At 44.0% G+C, this 18,953-nt stretch overlaps 1 protein-coding gene across 3 annotated transcripts in view; it reads left to right on the forward strand.

Moving 5' to 3' along the window:
- The window catches only part of LOC106608062 (1-phosphatidylinositol 4,5-bisphosphate phosphodiesterase beta-1), a 275,600-nt gene extending 256,947 nt beyond the window's left edge, over nt 1-18,653 (forward strand). For all 3 annotated transcript variants that reach the window (XM_045720989.2, XM_045720987.2, XM_045720988.2), the window contains one exon: nt 13,951-18,653. In XM_045720989.2, coding sequence (XP_045576945.2) covers nt 13,951-13,961 — 11 coding nt within the window. In that variant the 3' untranslated portion in view covers nt 13,962-18,653. The remainder of the gene's footprint in view (nt 1-13,950) is intronic.
- The last annotated feature ends 300 nt before the right edge of the window (nt 18,654-18,953 follow it).

The raw sequence follows: 18,953 nt of genomic DNA on the forward strand, positions 1-18,953 counted from the left end.
AGTGTTAGAGCTGTGAATCAAATTGTCTTTTTATCTTAACACTATTATCGTCACTGACAAGGTTGCACTTGCGATGGTCATGGTATGCGGTAGTATTGCATTCCCTAATTGTAAGTCACTCTGGATAAGAGGGTCTGCTGAATGACTAAGTTATAGCAATGTTATTGTGAACTCTGGGTCTGATTGATCTGGACTGTAATCTATATCTATACCATTACCACACAGTATTGCTTTAGTGTGGAGGCTATTATCCTATGCACCTACACACTGCCCCAGCTGTCCTCCTACTTCAGATCAAATCAATCTTTAATCATACAGCATATTTCAGACATGGAATGAAACGTAATGTACTTTACAGGGGGAAAACAAAAAGAAACAACTGAAATGAAAAGCTGAAATATTTATTCCAGAACAAACATAATATAAAAAAACAAACTATGATAAAGTGAACAACTAAAAAGCACACTAAGGAAAAGCAGTTTCAGCCCCCCTCTGCTTCTCAGGCAGGTAATTCCAGAGCCTGGGGGCATAATAACTAAAGGCTGCCTCTCCATGCCTCTTGGTCCTAGGCTATGGGATAGTTAAAAGGCCAGTGCCATTTTGGGTGCACATTCATGGATTGATATAAAAACCAATAAAACTCATCACATTTTGCGGGGGTAGGATCCATCATGCCATCAATGGTCAAGAAGATCGCTCTCAAATTATTCTGATTATTAGTGATCAAGTTAGAAAATGAGCCCGTCTGGCATTTCTAATTGCCTTGTTATATACGCCAAGTTGTTCTCTCAGAATATCATAATGGACCTGCAACTTTGACTTTCTCCACTTCCACTCTGCCTTCTGCAATTTCTCTTTCCTCACTCATCCAAGTGCCTTTCCATTTGGATGTGGCCTTTTTCAACTTTACTGGAGCATTGGCATCAATGGTTGAGTTGCTATTCAAGTTATCAACTAAATCATCATACACTCAATAGAAGCTGTAGCAACTTCAGAGGTAAGATAGAGTTTCTTAATAACGCTACTTTAATGTATAGCTGGAATGGAGTAGATAGTCCCTGTCTCGTCCTCTTCTGAGCAGGCGACAGAAAATGTGGAAAGCATGACTGTCACCCTCTCACGTACACTTTCTCTCTCTCACACGCACACACTTGCACACACACACACACACACACACACACACACACACACACACACACACACACACACACACACACACACACACACACACACACACACACACACAAACCCCAACATTTGCACACACATAGTGCTGGGGCCATGGCTCAACGTGCAGGAGCCCTGTGCAGTCGTCATGGAAACGCTCATTCTACTCCCCTCCACCCTTCCCCATCTTCTCCTCTCCACAACTCTCTCCGCGATCTTTTAATTTGAAACCTGATGACTCAACCCAGGGATAGTAACTGCCTGGTGATGGTCTGGAGAAAGAGAGAGAGAAGGAGGGACAGAGAGATAGAGAGAATGGGCCAAATTGATCCGGCTGTATAGCTCCTGATTCTGGACACAAAAATATCCCCCTCTCCTCCCTCTCTCTCTATCCATCTCTCTCTCTCTCCCTCCCTCCCTCCCTCCCCCACCCTTCTCTCAGACTGTGGGCGGTCATGGCTTCCCTCATCACTGCCTTTGATCTGCACCTCTCTCCACTCGTCAGGTTCGCATCAATAATGCACACACACACACACACACACACACACACACACACACACACACACACACACACACACACACACACACACACACACACACACACACACACACACGGCCCACAGGGAACACACTGTTATTCCCAGAGGAAAGTGGATGCAGTGAGATGAAGCCTGTCATCACACTTTTTTTTGTGTCTGCGTGTGTGTCTGTGTGTGTGTCGGTGCCTGTGTGTCTGAGTGTGTGTCTGTGTGTGTGTCGGTGCCTGTGTGTCTGCGTGTGTGTCTGTGTGTGTGTGTGTGTCTATGTGTGTGTCTACGTGTGTGTGTCTGCATGTGTGTCTGTGTATGTGTCTGTGTGCATGTGTCTATGTCTGTGTGTCTGTGTGTGCATGTGTCTATGTCTGTGTGTCTGTGTGTCTCTGTGTGTGTGTGTTACGTGTATGTCTGTGTACGTGCCTGTGTGTCTGTCTGTATGTCTGCATGTGTGTCTGTGTGTCTGTCTGTGTGTCTGTGTGTCTGCGTGTGTGTCTGTGTGTGTGTATATGCCTGTGTGTCTGTGTGTGTGTGTCTATGTGTGTGTCTACGTGTGTGTGTCTGTATGTGTATGTGCCTGTGTGTCTGTGTGTGTCTGTATGTGCATGTGTCTATGTCTGTGTGTCTGTGTGTCTCTGTGTGTGTGTGTGTGTGTGTTGTTCCGTGTATGTCTGTCTGTGTGTCTGCATGTGTGTCTGTGTGTCTGTCTGTGTGTCTGCGTGTGTGTCTGTGTATATGCCTGTGTGTCTGTGTGTGTGTGTCTGTGTGTGTGTGTGTGTGTGTGTGTGTGTGTGTGTGTGTGTGTGTCTATGTGTGTGTCTACATGTGTGTGTGTCTGTATGTGTATGTGCCTGTGTGTCTGTGTGTGTGTCTGCATGTGCATGTGTCTGTGTCTGTGTGTCTATGTGTGTGTGTGTGTTACATGTATGTCTGTGTATGTGCCTGTATGTCTGCATGTGTGTCTGTGTGTCTGTGTGTGTGTCTGCGTGTGTGTCTGTGTGTGTGTCTGCGTGTGTGTCTGTGTGTGTGTCTGTGTGTGTGTCTGCGTGTGTGTCTGTGTGTGTGTCTGTGTGTGTGTCTGCGTGTGTGTCTGTGTGTCTGCGTGTGTGTCTGCGTGTGTGTCTGTGTGTGTGTGTGTGTCTGCGTGTGTGTCTGCGTGTGTGTCTGCGTGTGTGTCTGCGTGTGTGTCTGCATGTGTGTCTGCGTGTGTATCTGTGTGTGTGTGTGTGTTACGTGCCAGGATACACTGCTGCCTCCCTGTGCTGTTGGATGACAGGCTGCTGTTTAAGCTCAAACCATGCAGGTTCCTCTCTGGGCTGAATTGTCAGGATGTGTGTGGGTGTGTGAGTGTCAGTGTTGAAGAATTAAGCTGGCATGGGTTATTGTCCCTCTTGAAAGGTTTCACATCTCTTGTTGTCCTGCTGGAAACAATCCCCTCTACATAAGTGTTTGATAGTTCCACGTCATCACAACGAGTCAGCTCTATAGATCAGCATGACTATGACAAAATAAGAGGCAGAGGGAGAAAGCACATTAGAGGGAGAGCGAGGGAGGGAGGGAATGGGATATGTATGGGGAGGAAGAGAGAGAAGAGAGAGAAGCCAGCCGTATGAAATCCATCCTTTTTAACATCTCTCTCTTTCTCTCTCTCTTTAATCTTTCTTTTTCTCTTTTTCTCTATTTCTCTATTTCTCTCTCTCTCTATTTCTCTCTCTATATATATATACAAATAAAGGGAAATAAAGGGAACACTTAAACAACACAATGTAACTCCAAGTCAATCACACTTCTGTGAAATCAAACTGTCCTCTTAGGAAGCAACACTGATTGACAATAAATTTCACATGCTGTTGTGCAAATGGAATAGACAACAGGTGGAAATTATAGGCAATAAGCAAGACACCCCCAATAAAGGAGTGGTTCAGCAGGTGGTGACCACAGACCACTTCTCAGTTCCTATGCTTCCTGGCTGATGTTTTGGTCACTTTTGAATGCTGGCGGTGCTTTCACTCTAGTGCTAGCATGAAACGGAGTCTACAACCCACACAAGTGGCTCAGGTAGTGCAGCTCATCCAGGATGGCACATCAATGCGAGCTGTGGTAAGAAGGTTTGCTGTGTCTGTCAGTGTAGTGTCCAGAGCATGGAGGCGCTACCAGGAGACAGGCCAGTACATCAGGAGACGTGGAGGAGGCCGTAGGAGGGCAACAACCCAGCAGCAGGACTGCTACCTCCGCCTTTGTGCAAGGAGGAGCAGGAGGAGCACTGCCAGAGCCCTGCAAAATGACCTCCAGCAGGCCACAAATGTGCATGTGTCTGCTCAAACGGTCAGAAACAGACTCCATGAGGGTGGTATGAGGGCCCGACGTCCACAGGTGGGGGTTGTGCTTACAGCCCAACACTGTGCAGGATGTTTGGCATTTGCCAGAGAACACCAAGTTTGGCAAATTCGCCACTGGCGCCCGGTGCTCTTCACAGATGAAAGCAGGTTCACACTGAGCACGTGACAGACGTGACAGAGTCTGGAGACGCCGTGGAGAACGTTCTGCTGCCTGCAACATCCTCCAGCATGACCGGTTTGGTGGTGGGTCAGTCATGGTGGGGTGGCATTTCTTTGGGGGGCCGCACAGCCCTCCATGTGCTCGCCAGAGGTAGCCTGACTGCCAGTAGGTACCGAGATGAGATCCTCAGACCCCTTGTGAGACCATATGCTGGTGCGGTTGGCCCTGGGTTCCTCCTAATGCAAGACAATGCTAGACCTCATGTGGCTGGAGTGTGTCAGCAGTTCCTGCAAGAGGAAGGCATTGATGCTATGGACTGGCCCGCCCGTTCCCCAGACCTGAATCCAATTTAGCACATCTGGGACATCATGTCTCGCTCCATCCACCAACGCCACGTTGCACCACAGACTGTCCAGGAGTTGGTGGATGCTTTAGTCCAGGTCTGGGAGGAGATCCCTCAGGAGACCATCCGCCACCTCATCAGGAGCATGCCCAGGCGTTGTAGGGAGGTCATACAGGCACGTGGAGGCCACACACACTACTGAGCCTCATTTTGACTTGTTTTAAGGACATTACATCAAAGTTGGATCAGCCTGTAGTGTGGTTTTCCACTTTAATTTTGAGTGTGACTCCAAATCCAGACCTCCATAGGTTGATAAATTGGATTTCCATTGATTATTTTTGTGTGATTTTGTTGTCAGCACATTCAACTATGTAAAGAAAAAAGTATTTAATAAGATTATTTATTTCATTCAGATCTAGGATGTGTTGTTTAAGTGTTCCCTTTATTTTTTTGAGCAGTGTATATATTTATCTTTCTCTCTATTGCTCACTCTCTCTCTTTCTCTCTCTTTTACTCTCTCTCTTTCTCGCTCTCTTTCACTCTCTCTCTCTCTCTCTCTCACTCTCTCTCTATTTCTCTCTCTTTCTCTTTCTCTCCATTCTGTTCTTCATTATACCTCAGCTGTGGATCACTGCAGGCCATTTCCAGAGTTATGCCCATTACAATGGAAATAATGGAAATGGAGCTAAACCCCCCCCCCCCCCTCCCCCTCCCCCCACACACACACAGCCTTCCTCCTGTCCTGCCTCCCCATTTCAGAGCAGTGACCCCTCTTTCACCTCCTGGTCATGGTAATTGGTAATTACACACAGTGTGGCTTATATCACAAGAGTGGCCTGGAACTACTGGGCTTGAAACTGGTCTGGCACTTTTATGTGCTACCTAATCCCTTTTAAAGTACCTTGAAGACTCCCTGTCTGCGTCCCAAATGGCACTCTATTCCCTATTTAGTGCACTATAGTGCATCTTAAGCCTAAGTTCATCTTTAGAACCATACGATCACAATACGATCCTATATTTCTAACGATGATCTTAGCCTTAAGATGCTTTTGGGAAACCGCGCCCTGGTCAAAAATGGTGCACTAGGTAGGGAATAAGTTGACATTCGGGACGCAGACCCAGAGGTAGCTCCTAGATTTACGCTGACACCCAGCAGGGCTGGGGAACACAGATGGCTCCTGAATCTCTAATGCTGGATGTTCTATGTCAGTGGTGGCCTAACTGTTCCTGGAGATCTACTCTCCTGCAGGTTTGTTCCAGCTAATCAGCTGCTCGGTGTAGTTGAGGGTTAACACAGTTTACCCACCTTTTTTTGAGCCCAAAAGTTCACCCACCTTTTGCGGAAAATTGCATTAAAAGTATAGGGAGCTTTTTTCACTGCGACAGATGATCAGAGTTTACCCACCTATTTTACATCCAGGACCTTGATTGTGTAGGGCTGGAGCAAAAGCCTGCAGACCCAGTACAGTAGCTCTCCGGGAGTAGGCCATCTCTGTTATACCTGTTGACTGCTGCTATGATTCTGCTGCTGTGATTCCACTGGAGTACTGAGAAGCAGCAAGAAGCCATATTAACACACACACACATTCTGTTAGACAACACTGTTGGAGGAGGCTCAGCTCCCCAGTATCTCAGATCTTCCATTGAGAAGGACGGTGGAAGAACAGAGGGATGGTGAAAGGAAGGGGACTGACCGAAAGAGAGAAAGAAAGAGAGGGCCTGAGACCCCGCCAGCTCCACCTGCTCCTCCTCTACATCCTTCCATCCTCCTCTCCTCCATCATCCCTCCATCCTTGTGACTTTTAATTACCTCAGCTGTCACTTCCCACCAGATGATAATGAGGTGTGGCGTTTGTCACACACCTTGTCCCCGACACACACCCTGTCTCCAACACACACACCTCGACCCGATGGCAATGAACACACTCGTACATACTCTCTCACGTACACACACACACAAACACACACACACGTACACACACACTGAAACACACCCACCCATCAACCATTGACTGATGGCCACCCACCACATTCCACCTCACACCCTCCTGCTCCACCCCACCCAACATCTTCACACCTAGGAACCATCAGAGCTGGGAGAGAGATGACCGCTTTTATCAAAAGACCTCAGTGCCTATGATTAACAGGGGGACAGTGCACGCTGCAGACAGTCCCTTTCTAAGTAGGTCAGGCGTGGAGAGGAAGGAGAGGAGAGGAGAGGAGAGGAGAGGGAGGAGAGGAGAGGAGAGGAGAGGAGAGGAGGGAGAGGAGAGGAGAGGAGAGGAGAGGAGAGGAGAGGAGAGGAGAGGAGAGGAGATGAGAGGAGAGGAGAGGAGAGGAGAGGAGAGGAGAGAGGGGCTGCAGAGCAAAGCGTCTAGCCATCTGGCTGAATATCGTCTCAGTGAAAAACACTCTTCCTGGAAGGTCACCTTGTAGAGTGTGGTCAAATCAGGGCAGAGACTGTATGAATGCACAAACCTTGGAGAGTGTGGTTGGGTCAGGCTAGAGATAACCTCAGGCTTGGTCAGCAAGGGAGTTAGAAAAGCTGAATCAGAATAGAACTTTACTGACCCAGGTGATGGAGAACTGCCTTTGGCTTCACTTCATAAGGAACATGAAATCATCTTATCACATATCATTATCACTGCTCACCACACCTGCCCTCTAGTGGGACTGAATTCATTCCTCTCTCCTCCCGACATCCCTTTCTTCTCTCCTCATTCCCATTCCTACAGATGTAGGATCTTAATTTGACCAGTTTCTCACAGCAGGAAAATAATCCTGCAGCAACAGGAAATGTGAATTATTGCGTTGATTATAATTAATGGAGCTTTTCGGGGGGGTTGATACATTGTTTGTTAGGGAAAATCAAGTCTGAAAATTTGGGGTGGAAATTTCAAACTTTAGAAGTCTTTTTAAACCTTGAATACACTACAAGTTTGAATTTCCTGCTGTGCCAGAAATTTTCTGCAACAACACGGTGATCAAATTAAGATCCTACACTTGTAGTTGGATAACATTCTTCCCTCTCCTTCTCTCCCCTGTCCTCCAGTGGGATAGAGTCTTCATCCCTCTCTCCTTCTCTCCCCAGTCCTCCAGTGGGATAGAATTTTCATCCCTCTCTCTTCTTTCCTTTCCATGTCCTTTAGTGAAATCGCCTCTTCACTCGGTATCACACTTGAATATCTCTTCTATTTCATCCCATGACTACTGTATCTTCCTCTCTAGCCTATAATGATCTAACGTCCAGGCTGAGGCTAGCTTGTCCTGCCTGCCTGCCTCTTTTTACCGAACAGTTTACCCACCTTTTGCAGAAAAATGTATTGAATGTATAAGCAGCGTAACTTTTTTCACCACCACCGGCGATCAGAGTTTACCCACCCTTTTTTTTACCACTACATAACAAATCTATTCACACCTCTGGGCTTCTCTGTCAGTTTTATGAAGGTTTCAATGCCAGCCTTGTTCCTAGGTAAGACAAAGATACCCTCTAAGCCTAAAGTGCCCTCCAAGCTCATCAGTAAGCTCAGGGGCCTGGGTCTCGACACCTCCCTGTGCAACTGGGTCCTAGACTTCCTGACAAGCCGACCCCAGGTGGTAATTGTGGGCAACAACACCTCCACCATGCTGATCCTCAATACGGGGGCCCCACAGGGGTGTGTGCTCAGCCCCCTCCTGTACTCCCTGTTCACCCGTGACTGCATGGCCATGCATGCCTCCAACTCAACCATCAAGTTTGCTGACAACACAACAGTGGTAGGCCTGATTACCAACAATGACGAGACAGTCTACAGGGAGGAGGTGAGAACTCTGGCGGAGTGGTGCCAGTAAAACAACCTCTCCTTCAATGTCAACAAAACAAAGGAGCTGATCGTAGACTACAAGAGACAGCAGAGAGAGCACGCCCCCATCCACATCGCCACGCCCCCATCCATATCGCAAGGCCGCAGTGGAGAGGGTCAAAAGCTTCAAGTTCCTCGGAGTGCACATCACACAGGGGGGCTGAAGAAATACAGCCTGGCCCCTAAGAACCTCACAGACTTCTACCATCGACAGCATTCTGTCGGGCTGTGTCACATTCTGGTATGGCAACTGCACTGCCCGCAACCGCAGGGCTCTCCAAAGGGTGGTGCGGTCTGCCCAACGCATCACTGGGGGCACACTGCCTGTCCTCCAGGACACCTACATCATCCGATGTCACAGGAAGGCCAAGAAGATCATCAAGGACCTCAGACACCCGAGCCACGGCCTGTTCACCCCGGTACCATCTAGAAGGTGGAGACAGTACAAGTGCATCAAAGCTAGGACCAAGAGACAGCTTCTATCTCCAGGCCATCAGACTGTTAAACAGTCATCACTTGCCGGCCTCCGCCCGGTACTCTGCCCCTTAGAGACTGCTTCCCTATGTACAGTATATATGTGTGTATTGATATTGTATTGCTAAATATTATGGCACTATTGGAGCTAGAAACATAAGCATTTCTCTGCACCTGTGATAACCTCTCTAGGGGGTGTGGGACGCTACCGTCCCACCTGGCCAACATCCAGTGAAATTGCAGAGCGCCAAATTCAAAAACAGAAATACTCATTATAAGAATTCATAAAACATACAAGTGTTATACATCGGTTTAAAGATGAGCTTCTTGTTAATCCAACCACGGTGTCAGATTTCAAAAAGGCTTTACGGCGAAAGCATACCATGCGATTATCTGAGAACAGAGCCCAGCAGACAAATCATTACAAACAGTTACCAGCCAAGTAGAGGAGTTACACAAGTCAGAAATAGTGATGAAGTTAATCACTTACCTTTGATGATCTTCGTATGGTTACACTCACAAGACTCCCATTTACTCAATAAATGTTTGTTTTGTTCGATAAAGTCCCTCTTTATATCCAAAAACCTCCGTTTAGTTTGCGCGTTTTGTTCAGTAATCCACAGGCTCAAACGCAGTCACAACAGACAGATGGACAGTCCAAAAAGTATCAGTAAAGTTCGTAGAAACATGTCAAACTGTCACGTCCTGGCCAGTATAAGGTTAATTGTTTTTGTAGTTTGGTCAGGACGTGGCAGAGGGTATTTGTTTTATGTGGTTCGGGGTGGGTGATTGTTCTGTGTTGAGCCTATGCTTTGCAGACTGTCAGTTTATCGTTCGTTTTCTTGTTTGTTGTTTTTGTATTCGTGTTGATTTAATTAAATGTTCAAAATGAACAACTGCACACCTGCTGCGTATTGGTCTACCTTTTCTGATGACGATTTCGCATTATCGTCAGAAGACGAAGATACTTGTGACACAAACGATGTTTATAATCAATCCTCAGGTTGTTTTTATTCATAATAAGCAATAACATTACAACTGGACAAAAGCTTTGTCAATATAAAAGGAAAACAAGAAAGGCGTGCTCTCGGACGTGCGCATGAAAAACCTCTGGGACACTGAATGGTCCACTCATTCAAAGTGGTCTTACTCCCTCATTTTTCAGATTACAAGCCTGAAACAATTTCTAAAGACTGTTGACATCTAGTGGAAGCCATAGGAAGTCCAATTTGAGTCCTAAGTCAATGGATACTGTAATGGCATTCAATAGAAAACTACAAAATAAAAAAATCCCACTTCCTGGATGGATTTCTCTCAGGTTTTCACCTGCCATATCAGTTCTGTTATATTCACAGACATTATTTTAACAGTTTTGGACACTTTAGAGTGTTTTCTATCCAAATCTACCAATTATATGCATATCCTAGCTTCTGGGCCTGAGTAGCAGGCAGTTTACTTTGGACACGCTTTTCATCCGGAGGTGAAAATAGTGCCCCCTACCCTAGTGAAGATAACATCTGCAATCTGTTTACGTGACCAATAAACTTGGATTTGATTTGATTTCTGATCTAGTTCGATGTGACCCAAGTTAAGGAAAAAAAGACATGTTTGGATTTGAATAGACCCACTCTCAAGAATGTTTCCTTGGATTGGAGTGGGTCTGAGGTTTATTAATATTGGATCACTTCACTAAAGTTTGATTGTGTATGAAAGGTCTATTACCAGCAACTCTCAGTTAATTCCTCACAGACAGCCATATCCCTGACCATTAGCCCACAGGTCATTTGGTGACATATTAATTGTAGGATTGTTTGATGAGCAAGTAATCCTACAAAAATCTGACCTTTATTGACAAACTCTCCTTTGTTTTTCTGCCTGACTTTACCTCTGTGAGATCATAGACTTATGTAAATCTGCTTGTCTTCCATCTCCTGTAATGCTGAAAAGCAGATGTAGCTCTTAGATCCTTAGACTCTTAGATTGTGACGTGGTTCATCTTTGCTGCTCTCCTTTAATTACGACCCTCCCCTGGGATGCAGCAGGGTAGTTAAACAGAAAAATCAGCATTAAAGCAATTATTGGATAAGAATGAATACAATCCTGTCATCTGTAATCATTAGGGGAGGATATGCCTGGGAGAAAAACAGACTCTCTGTCTGTCCGTCAGAAGGCAGGGAGCTCAGAAGAACACGGGAGCCTACATTCACGATTAATGATTCACATCTCTTTCATTCCTTTGTTACTAATTGAGGTATAGAAAATTGAACAAAAGAAAACAGGGAACAAGAAAAGTACCTTAATCCATCATATAGACTACCCAGTTAGCCCCACAACAACCATTGGCCCACCTGTTGACCAGTAACAACTACCCTGCTGGTCCACATCAGTCATCACCAATCACTGACACCATATTCAGTTCTCCTCTTCAGCTACAGAGTACCAGAAGTAACCAGGACGTATTCAGTATATTATTATGTAGGCCCACTCTGTTGGTTCTGTAGACGCATACTGCAGCTCTCCCTATAGCTGCAGAGTGAGCTGGACCAGGAGTTCTCTTTGTTGCTGTAGTTCTGTTGGTTCTGTGGTTCTATCTGATTCTGTAGTACACCCATACTCGGTCCTGTCCTCTCCATATAGACCAGTGGAGGCTGCTGAGGGGAGAACGGCTCATAATAATGGCTGGAACGGAGCAAATGGAATGGCATCAAACACGTGTTTGGTCTATTTTATACCGTTCCACTAATTCCGCTCCAGCCATTACCACGAGCCCGTCCTCCCCAATTAAGGTGCCACCAACCTCCTGTGCTATAGACCCATACACTCTCCTCTCCATATAGCTACCTATAGACCCATACTCTGTTCTCTCCTCTCCCTATAGCTACCTATAGACCCATATTCTGTTCTCTCCTCTCCATATAACTACCTATAGACCCATATTCTGATCTCTCCTCTCCCTATAGCTACCTATAGACCCATATTCTGTTCTCTCCTCTCCCTATAGCTACCTATAGACCCATATTCTGTTCTCTCCTCTCCCTATAGCTACCTATAGACCTATACTCTGATCTCTCCTCTCCCTATAGCTACCTATAGACCCATATTCTGTTCTCTCCTCTCCCTATAGCTACCTATAGACCCATATTCTGTTCTCTCCTCTCCATATAACTACCTATAGACCCATATTCTGATCTCTCCTCTCCCTATAGCTACCTATAGACCCATATTCTGTTCTCTCCTCTCCCTATAGCTACCTATAGACCCATATTCTGTTCTCTCCTCTCCCTATAGCTACCTATAGACCCATATTCTGTTCTCTCCTCTCCCTATAGCTACCTATAGACCTATACTCTGATCTCTCCTCTCCCTATAGCTACCTATAGACCCATATTCTGTTCTCTCCTCTCCATATAACTACCTATAGACCCATACTCTGATCTCTCCTCTCCCTATAGCTACCTATAGACCCATACTCTGATCTCTCCTCTCCATATAGCTACCTATAGACCCATATTCTGTTCTCTCCTCTCCCTATAGCTACCTATAGACCCATACTCTGATCTCTCCTCTCCCTATAGCTACCTATAGACCCATACTCTGATCTCTCCTCTCCATATAGCTACCTATAGACCCATATTCTGTTCTCTCCTCTCCCTATAGCTACCTATAGACCCATATTCTGTTCTCTCCTCTCCCTATAGCTACCTATAGACCCATATTCTGTTCTCTCCTCTCCCTATAGCTACCTATAGACCTATACTCTGATCTCTCCTCTCCCTATAGCTACCTATAGACCCATACTCTGATCTCTCCTCTCCCTATAGCTACCTATAGACCCATATTCTGTTCTCTCCTCTCCCTATAGCTACCTATAGACCCATATTCTGTTCTCTCCTCTCCCTATAGCTACCTATAGACCCATATTCTGTTCTCTCCTCTCCCTATAGCTACCTATAGACCTATACTCTGATCTCTCCTCTCCCTATAGCTACCTATAGACCCATACTCTGATCTCTCCTCTCCCTATAGCTACCTATAGACCCATACTCTGATCTCTCCTCTCCATATAGCTACCTATAGACCTATACTCTGATCTCTCCTCTCCATATAGCTACCTATAGACCTATACTCTGATCTCTCCTCTCCCTATAGCTACCTATAGACCTATACTCTGATCTCTCCTCTCCCTATAGCTACCTATAGACCTATACTCTGATCTCTCCTCTCCCTATAGCTACCTATAGACCCATACTCTGATCTCTCCTCTCCCTATAGCTACCTATAGACCCATACTCTGATCTCTCCTCTCCATATAGCTACCTATAGACCTATACTCTGATCTCTCCTCTCCATATAGCTACCTATAGACCTATACTCTGATCTCTCCTCTCCCTATAGCTACCTATAGACCTATACTCTGATCTCTCCTCTCCCTATAGCTACCTATAGACCTATACTCTGATCTCTCCTCTCCCTATAGCTACCTATAGACCTATACTCTGATCTCTCCTCTCCCTATAGCTACCTATAGACCCATACTCTGATCTCTCCTCTCCCTATAGCTACCTATAGACCCATACTCTGATCTCTCCTCTCCCTATAGCTACCTATAGACCCATACTCTGATCTCTCCTCTCCATATAGCTACCTATAGACCTATACTCTGATCTCTCCTCTCCCTATAGCTACCTATAGACCTATACTCTGATCTCTCCTCTCCCTATAGCTACCTATAGACCTATACTCTGATCTCTCCTCTCCCTATAGCTACCTATAGACCCATACTCTGATCTCTCCTCTCCCTATAGCTACCTATAGACCCATATTCTGTTCTCTCCTCTCCCTATAGCTACCTATAGACCCATACTCTGATCTCTCCTCTCCCTATAGCTACCTATAGACCTATACTCTGATCTCTCCTCTCCCTATAGCTACCTATAGACCCATACTCTGATCTCTCCTCTCCCTATAGCTACCTATAGACCTATACTCTGATCTCTCCTCTCCATATAGCTACCTATAGACCCATACTCTGATCTCTCCTCTCCCTATAGCTACCTATAGACCCATACTCTGATCTCTCCTCTCCATATAGCTGCAGAGTGAGCTGGACCAGGAGTACCAGGACAAGTTCAGACGGTTGCCTCTAGAGATCCAGGAGTTCGTCCATTACAGCAGCAAGGCCAAGCTTAGCGAAGACAGTCCCCATGGCAACCTGTCTGTCTCCTCGACGACCGAGAGGGTCAACCACAAGTCACAGTCGGAGGACGATACAGAAGACTCGTCGGAAAGAGTGTTTGACACGCCCCTTTAGGACAAATCTGAAATGCCACCCTATTCCCTACTGTCTATAGTGCACTACTTTTGGCCAGAGTCTCATATAAGAGTAGTGCACTATAGGCTGCCATTTCAGACACATCCAAAGTGTGATATTAGAGTAGTGCACTATAGGCTGCCATTTCAGACACATCCAAAGTGTGATATTAGAGTAGTGCACTATAGGCTGCCATTTCAGACACATCCAGAGTGTGATATTAGAGTAGTGCACTATAGGCTGCCATTTCAGACACATCCAGAGTGTGATATTAGAGTAGTGCACTGTAGGCTGCCATTTCAGACACATCCAGAGTGTGATATTAGAGTAGTGCACTATAGGCTGCCATTTCAGACACATCCAGAGTCTTTGAGACACCCCTCTAGAGACTAAACCACTCTCCTTCCTTTGAATTGGACAGTTCTGGTTGGTTGTTCTGGCTCGAGGTGAAAATTGCCACTCCAAGCACAGATCTAGGAACAGATTACCCTGCGCTCAATCCTAACTTTAACCAGTAGGGGTTCAAACAATGTCTGACCCTGGACCAGTAGTAGGGAGTACCTACTCTGTAGTTCTATTCAGATATGTAAATACTTGTTTTGTATTTGTGTGTTTTGTTGTTTTCCCCTGGAGCGGTGTGGATCTTTCAGTACAGGATATGGGTATTTTTGACTAGGCACTAACTATGCGCAGAAACAAAGTTACTTACTTGAACTATTGCACAGGTAGAATACTTTCTTTTTTTATGTTTTTAATATGTTCCTACTTTTTAAACAAGAAAAAGTATTAGGTGTTAGATTAGGTTCTCACAATGTTGACCAAGTGCAGGTCGGTCAGTGGTGCCAATGTTTTGATTTCACTGTGCACTTAGATGGTAATTAATAGTATCATTATGACATTGGCACTGCAATGTGAAGTGTTTGCACTTCACATTGTCCCAAGTAAAGTAAAGGCATGGTAAATTGAACTTCTTGTCCAAACACTGTGGACACAATCTTTATTTCAAATGAAGAATCCCTCCTCATGTATATTTTGCACTGAAGGCTTTCTACAGAACTAACTCTTCTATTCTCTTCTAACCCCCAAGCACTGAAGGCTTTCTACAGAACTAACTCTTCTATTCTCTTCTAACCCCCAAGCACTGAAGGCTTTCTACAGAACTAACTCTTCTATTCTCTTCTAACCCCCAAGCACTGAAGGCTTTCTACAGAACTAACTCTTCTATTCTCTTCTAACCCCCAAGCACTGAAGGCTTTTTGGTTTTATTTTGTCCTTTCAGAAGTAGGTCTACTCTATACTGTTTTTATCCTGTTTTGACCTGGCCAAGACGTACTTATTTTCTAGATTTCTTTTTTCATTTAAAAACATATTTTTGACACATTAGGTTCTATATTGTTAAATTGTTTATGGTTAATCCTGCCAGGGAGGGGTGGAGGGTGGGGAGGGGCTGAGGGATGGAAGGAGGGTCATGAGGATAAAGGGATTGAAGAAAGAGTAAATCATGTATCTGTATGTTCTTTACCAATTGTACATGCTAGCAGAAAATACATAACATAAATGTAAAATTAACTCAAACTGAAACTGCAAAAATGTTACTATGGATGAGATGACATTGTTTGTACAGTACAAGTGATAAACTACAGGTGTTGATATGAGATGAAAAGCAACATGACTATATCACTGCCCCTTACCAATGACTGAAATTGTAAACACACACACACACACACACACACACCACACACACACACACACACACTTGACCCATTAACAGAAGACACTAAAATGATGTCCCAGTTCTTTCACCTGTTGGAGCGGTTACTACATTACATTTAGAACCTACACACAGTTTTGTGATCACACGTCTACAGGTATACATGTCCCAACTGTTTATTCAATGGTTTTACTCCTTCTTTGGCAAGTAATTACTGCCTAAGACAGCCACCACAGATAAAGTTTGCAACATGGGAGTGGTAGATTTTAATTTCTAAATCAAACCATTGAAGGTAATTTCATGTCTGTGTAAAATATTGAGATCACCACCCTTTACGGGATCTTGAACACTATTGGTCCATACCTCTTTTGATATGTGACATCATACTTAACTAAACTGTCAATCAAAGACCCATATGATTTTTTTTTTTGTTTCCAATCTGTACAGTACCATACATACACCACATGTATCATGTCTGATATTGGAAAACTTATTTTAATTGATTAAAGGTCCAATGCAGCCGTTTTTATCTCAATATCAAATCCATTCTGGGTAACAATTAAATATCTTACTGTAATTGTTTTTAATAAAAATTGGCAAAAAGAAACAAAAATGTATTATTAGCAAAGAGTAATTTCTCAAGCAAGAATTTTGCTCGGACCTTCTGGGAGTGGTCTGAATGGGGAGGGGAAAACTGAAAACTAGCTGTTATTGGCAGAGAACTCTTTCTTATTGGTCTATTAACTAATTTAACGCCTGGTGATGCCACCAGGCAGGCCGAAACTCCATCCCACTAAAACAGACTGAAATATTTATTTTTTCAAACGGCTCTTTAGTGCTGAGCGATTAACCAACATTTTATTTTTGGTTATTAAACAACTGATTGACCAAAGTGGGGTCAATTACTTGAACTGTATTTAGTACATTTTTGTGACCCCAACGTGCCGTTTCTCTAGAGAGAAATCAAATCATTCACGAGAGAAATCTGAGAAATCAAGTCAAGAACTATGTGGGATGCTGGGCTGAAGGGAGTTGTAGTTTTCATTAAGCAAATATTCGACCTAGTTCAGCGAGGAAATGTGGTAATTAACTGCAATAACCACAATCCATTGCGCCAGTTTTTCCCGGCTTGAGATGGATCAGAGGAACAGGCAAAGCGAGAGGTTTCACTCTCACCAAAATCTGTCCAAGATAAGCCCAATGCGTTCCGATTGGCTTATTTTGGAGTTGTATAAATAAAGGTTAATCTTTTTTGTTGTTGTTGTTAAGCTTGTTGCCTGCCTTCCCGCCTTTGGGACAACGACTCCCATTGTTAGGGCATAGACATGAGCATCTCGTCATTGTATACAGATCTCTGAACGGATACACTTTTATGCCTGCTATGTTAGGTTAGATACACACAGAACGCATAAAACCACATGAGAGAGGAATGTGCATAACATAACAACGAGAGGGTCACGGACAGTTCGTGAAAGTATAGCTTATCTACTTTTAAGAACTAATTAAAAGATTTTATCAGACAGCTCTGCAGCATACTATACTTAGGCAGGCTAGCTAAATAGGATGACTAAAGACACAGTATGGGGAGCACATAACGTTAGATGGCCTGGCTGGCTGACTGCTACTGCCTGAACTGAGATTTACTTTAAGGAATGAAAAATAATAAAGTAATTAAATAACAACTAAGTAATATACACAACTGAATATTTGATTATTTCATAGTAATTTCCTATTATTCTGATGTTCTGATGTGGTCCCGTGTGGCTCAGTTGGTAGAGCGTGGTGTTTGCAATGCCAGGGTTGTGGGTTTGATTCCCACGGGGGACCAGTATGGGAAAAGAAATGTATGCATTCACTACTGTAAGTCGCTCTGGATAAGAGCGTCTGCTAAATGACTAAAATGTAAATGTAATGTTTGATGTGGACCTGACAGAGACAATGGAATATGTTCAATGTTTTGGCAATTGAATGTTCACTATTTTTGGTTTTAGAATTTCCATTAAAAAGCTCTAAAGTATTATTTCATAATACATTTCATGTTTAAAAAAATAATCGAAACCGAAATCAAAAACCGTGATAATTTTTTTTATAATCGAAACCGAACCAACCTCAAAAAGCACTAATCACTCAACACTACAGCTGTTACACTAAAAGGGCATTATCATAATTTTCACAATTTCACAGTATTATTCCAACCTCATAGCGTGGAAATATAAATAAAAGACAGAAAGATGTAGTTTTTGACTGCACTGGGCCTTGAATCATTTTAAAGTGAAGAATGACATAATAAAGTGTCAACAAGTACAACTTGGTTTCTATAAAGACGATTGTTATTGATGTGGGAGTCCTGTGCCTTTTGAATTGGTTTGCCTTGTTTTGATGTTGAATGTGTGAAATGCATCATTGTGTAAATTGCCATTGTATTATACAAAGCTGTCTGTTATTGAATAGACTGTGTGCACTTTTAGTACGGTAACACTACTGAGTAAAAAAACACTTGTGATAATGAACAGTATTTTGAGAAGTATCTCCTAAAAAAGACAATAATGCTAGACATGTATTTTTATTTTGTCGTGAACCACTTTAACAGTTTCTGTTCATCAACTTGTGTATGCATTTTGTTGTAAATGTGTGTATAATGTAAAGGCAAAACATTGAGACGAAGATGACGGGGATGATGATGGTGATGATGATGATGATCGTAGTAGAGTAGTGTAAAGGTAATCTGCTTGTAATTAATAAATGTGGCTATAATTGTACATTGCTAAAGTGAGCACTTGTCTTTGTGTTGATTTGTAGTTGCTATGATAGATGTTATTTCCTCCAATGCAGTTTCACTTCCTCCACTGTCCCTGTCCCTTGACTGCGCTCAAATCAGTGGTCCTCTGATTGCAAACACAAGTGACTACCCGCTTGACAACGTGCAAACCAGTTGCGCCTCTGAAAATAATCTGATTCAATGGCGCTATTGGTGACATTTCAAGCTGTGGGGTGAGTTTACCCGGTATGATCTGCCTGAGTTATTCACATCCAGGCCTCAAGGTCTCAGTCCTGGATTATGGTGGGGGATGGG

This window comes from Salmo salar, chromosome 06 (genome assembly GCF_965601325.2).
Source record: "Salmo salar chromosome 06, fSalSal1, whole genome shotgun sequence".
Taxonomy (NCBI): domain Eukaryota; kingdom Metazoa; phylum Chordata; class Actinopteri; order Salmoniformes; family Salmonidae; genus Salmo; species Salmo salar.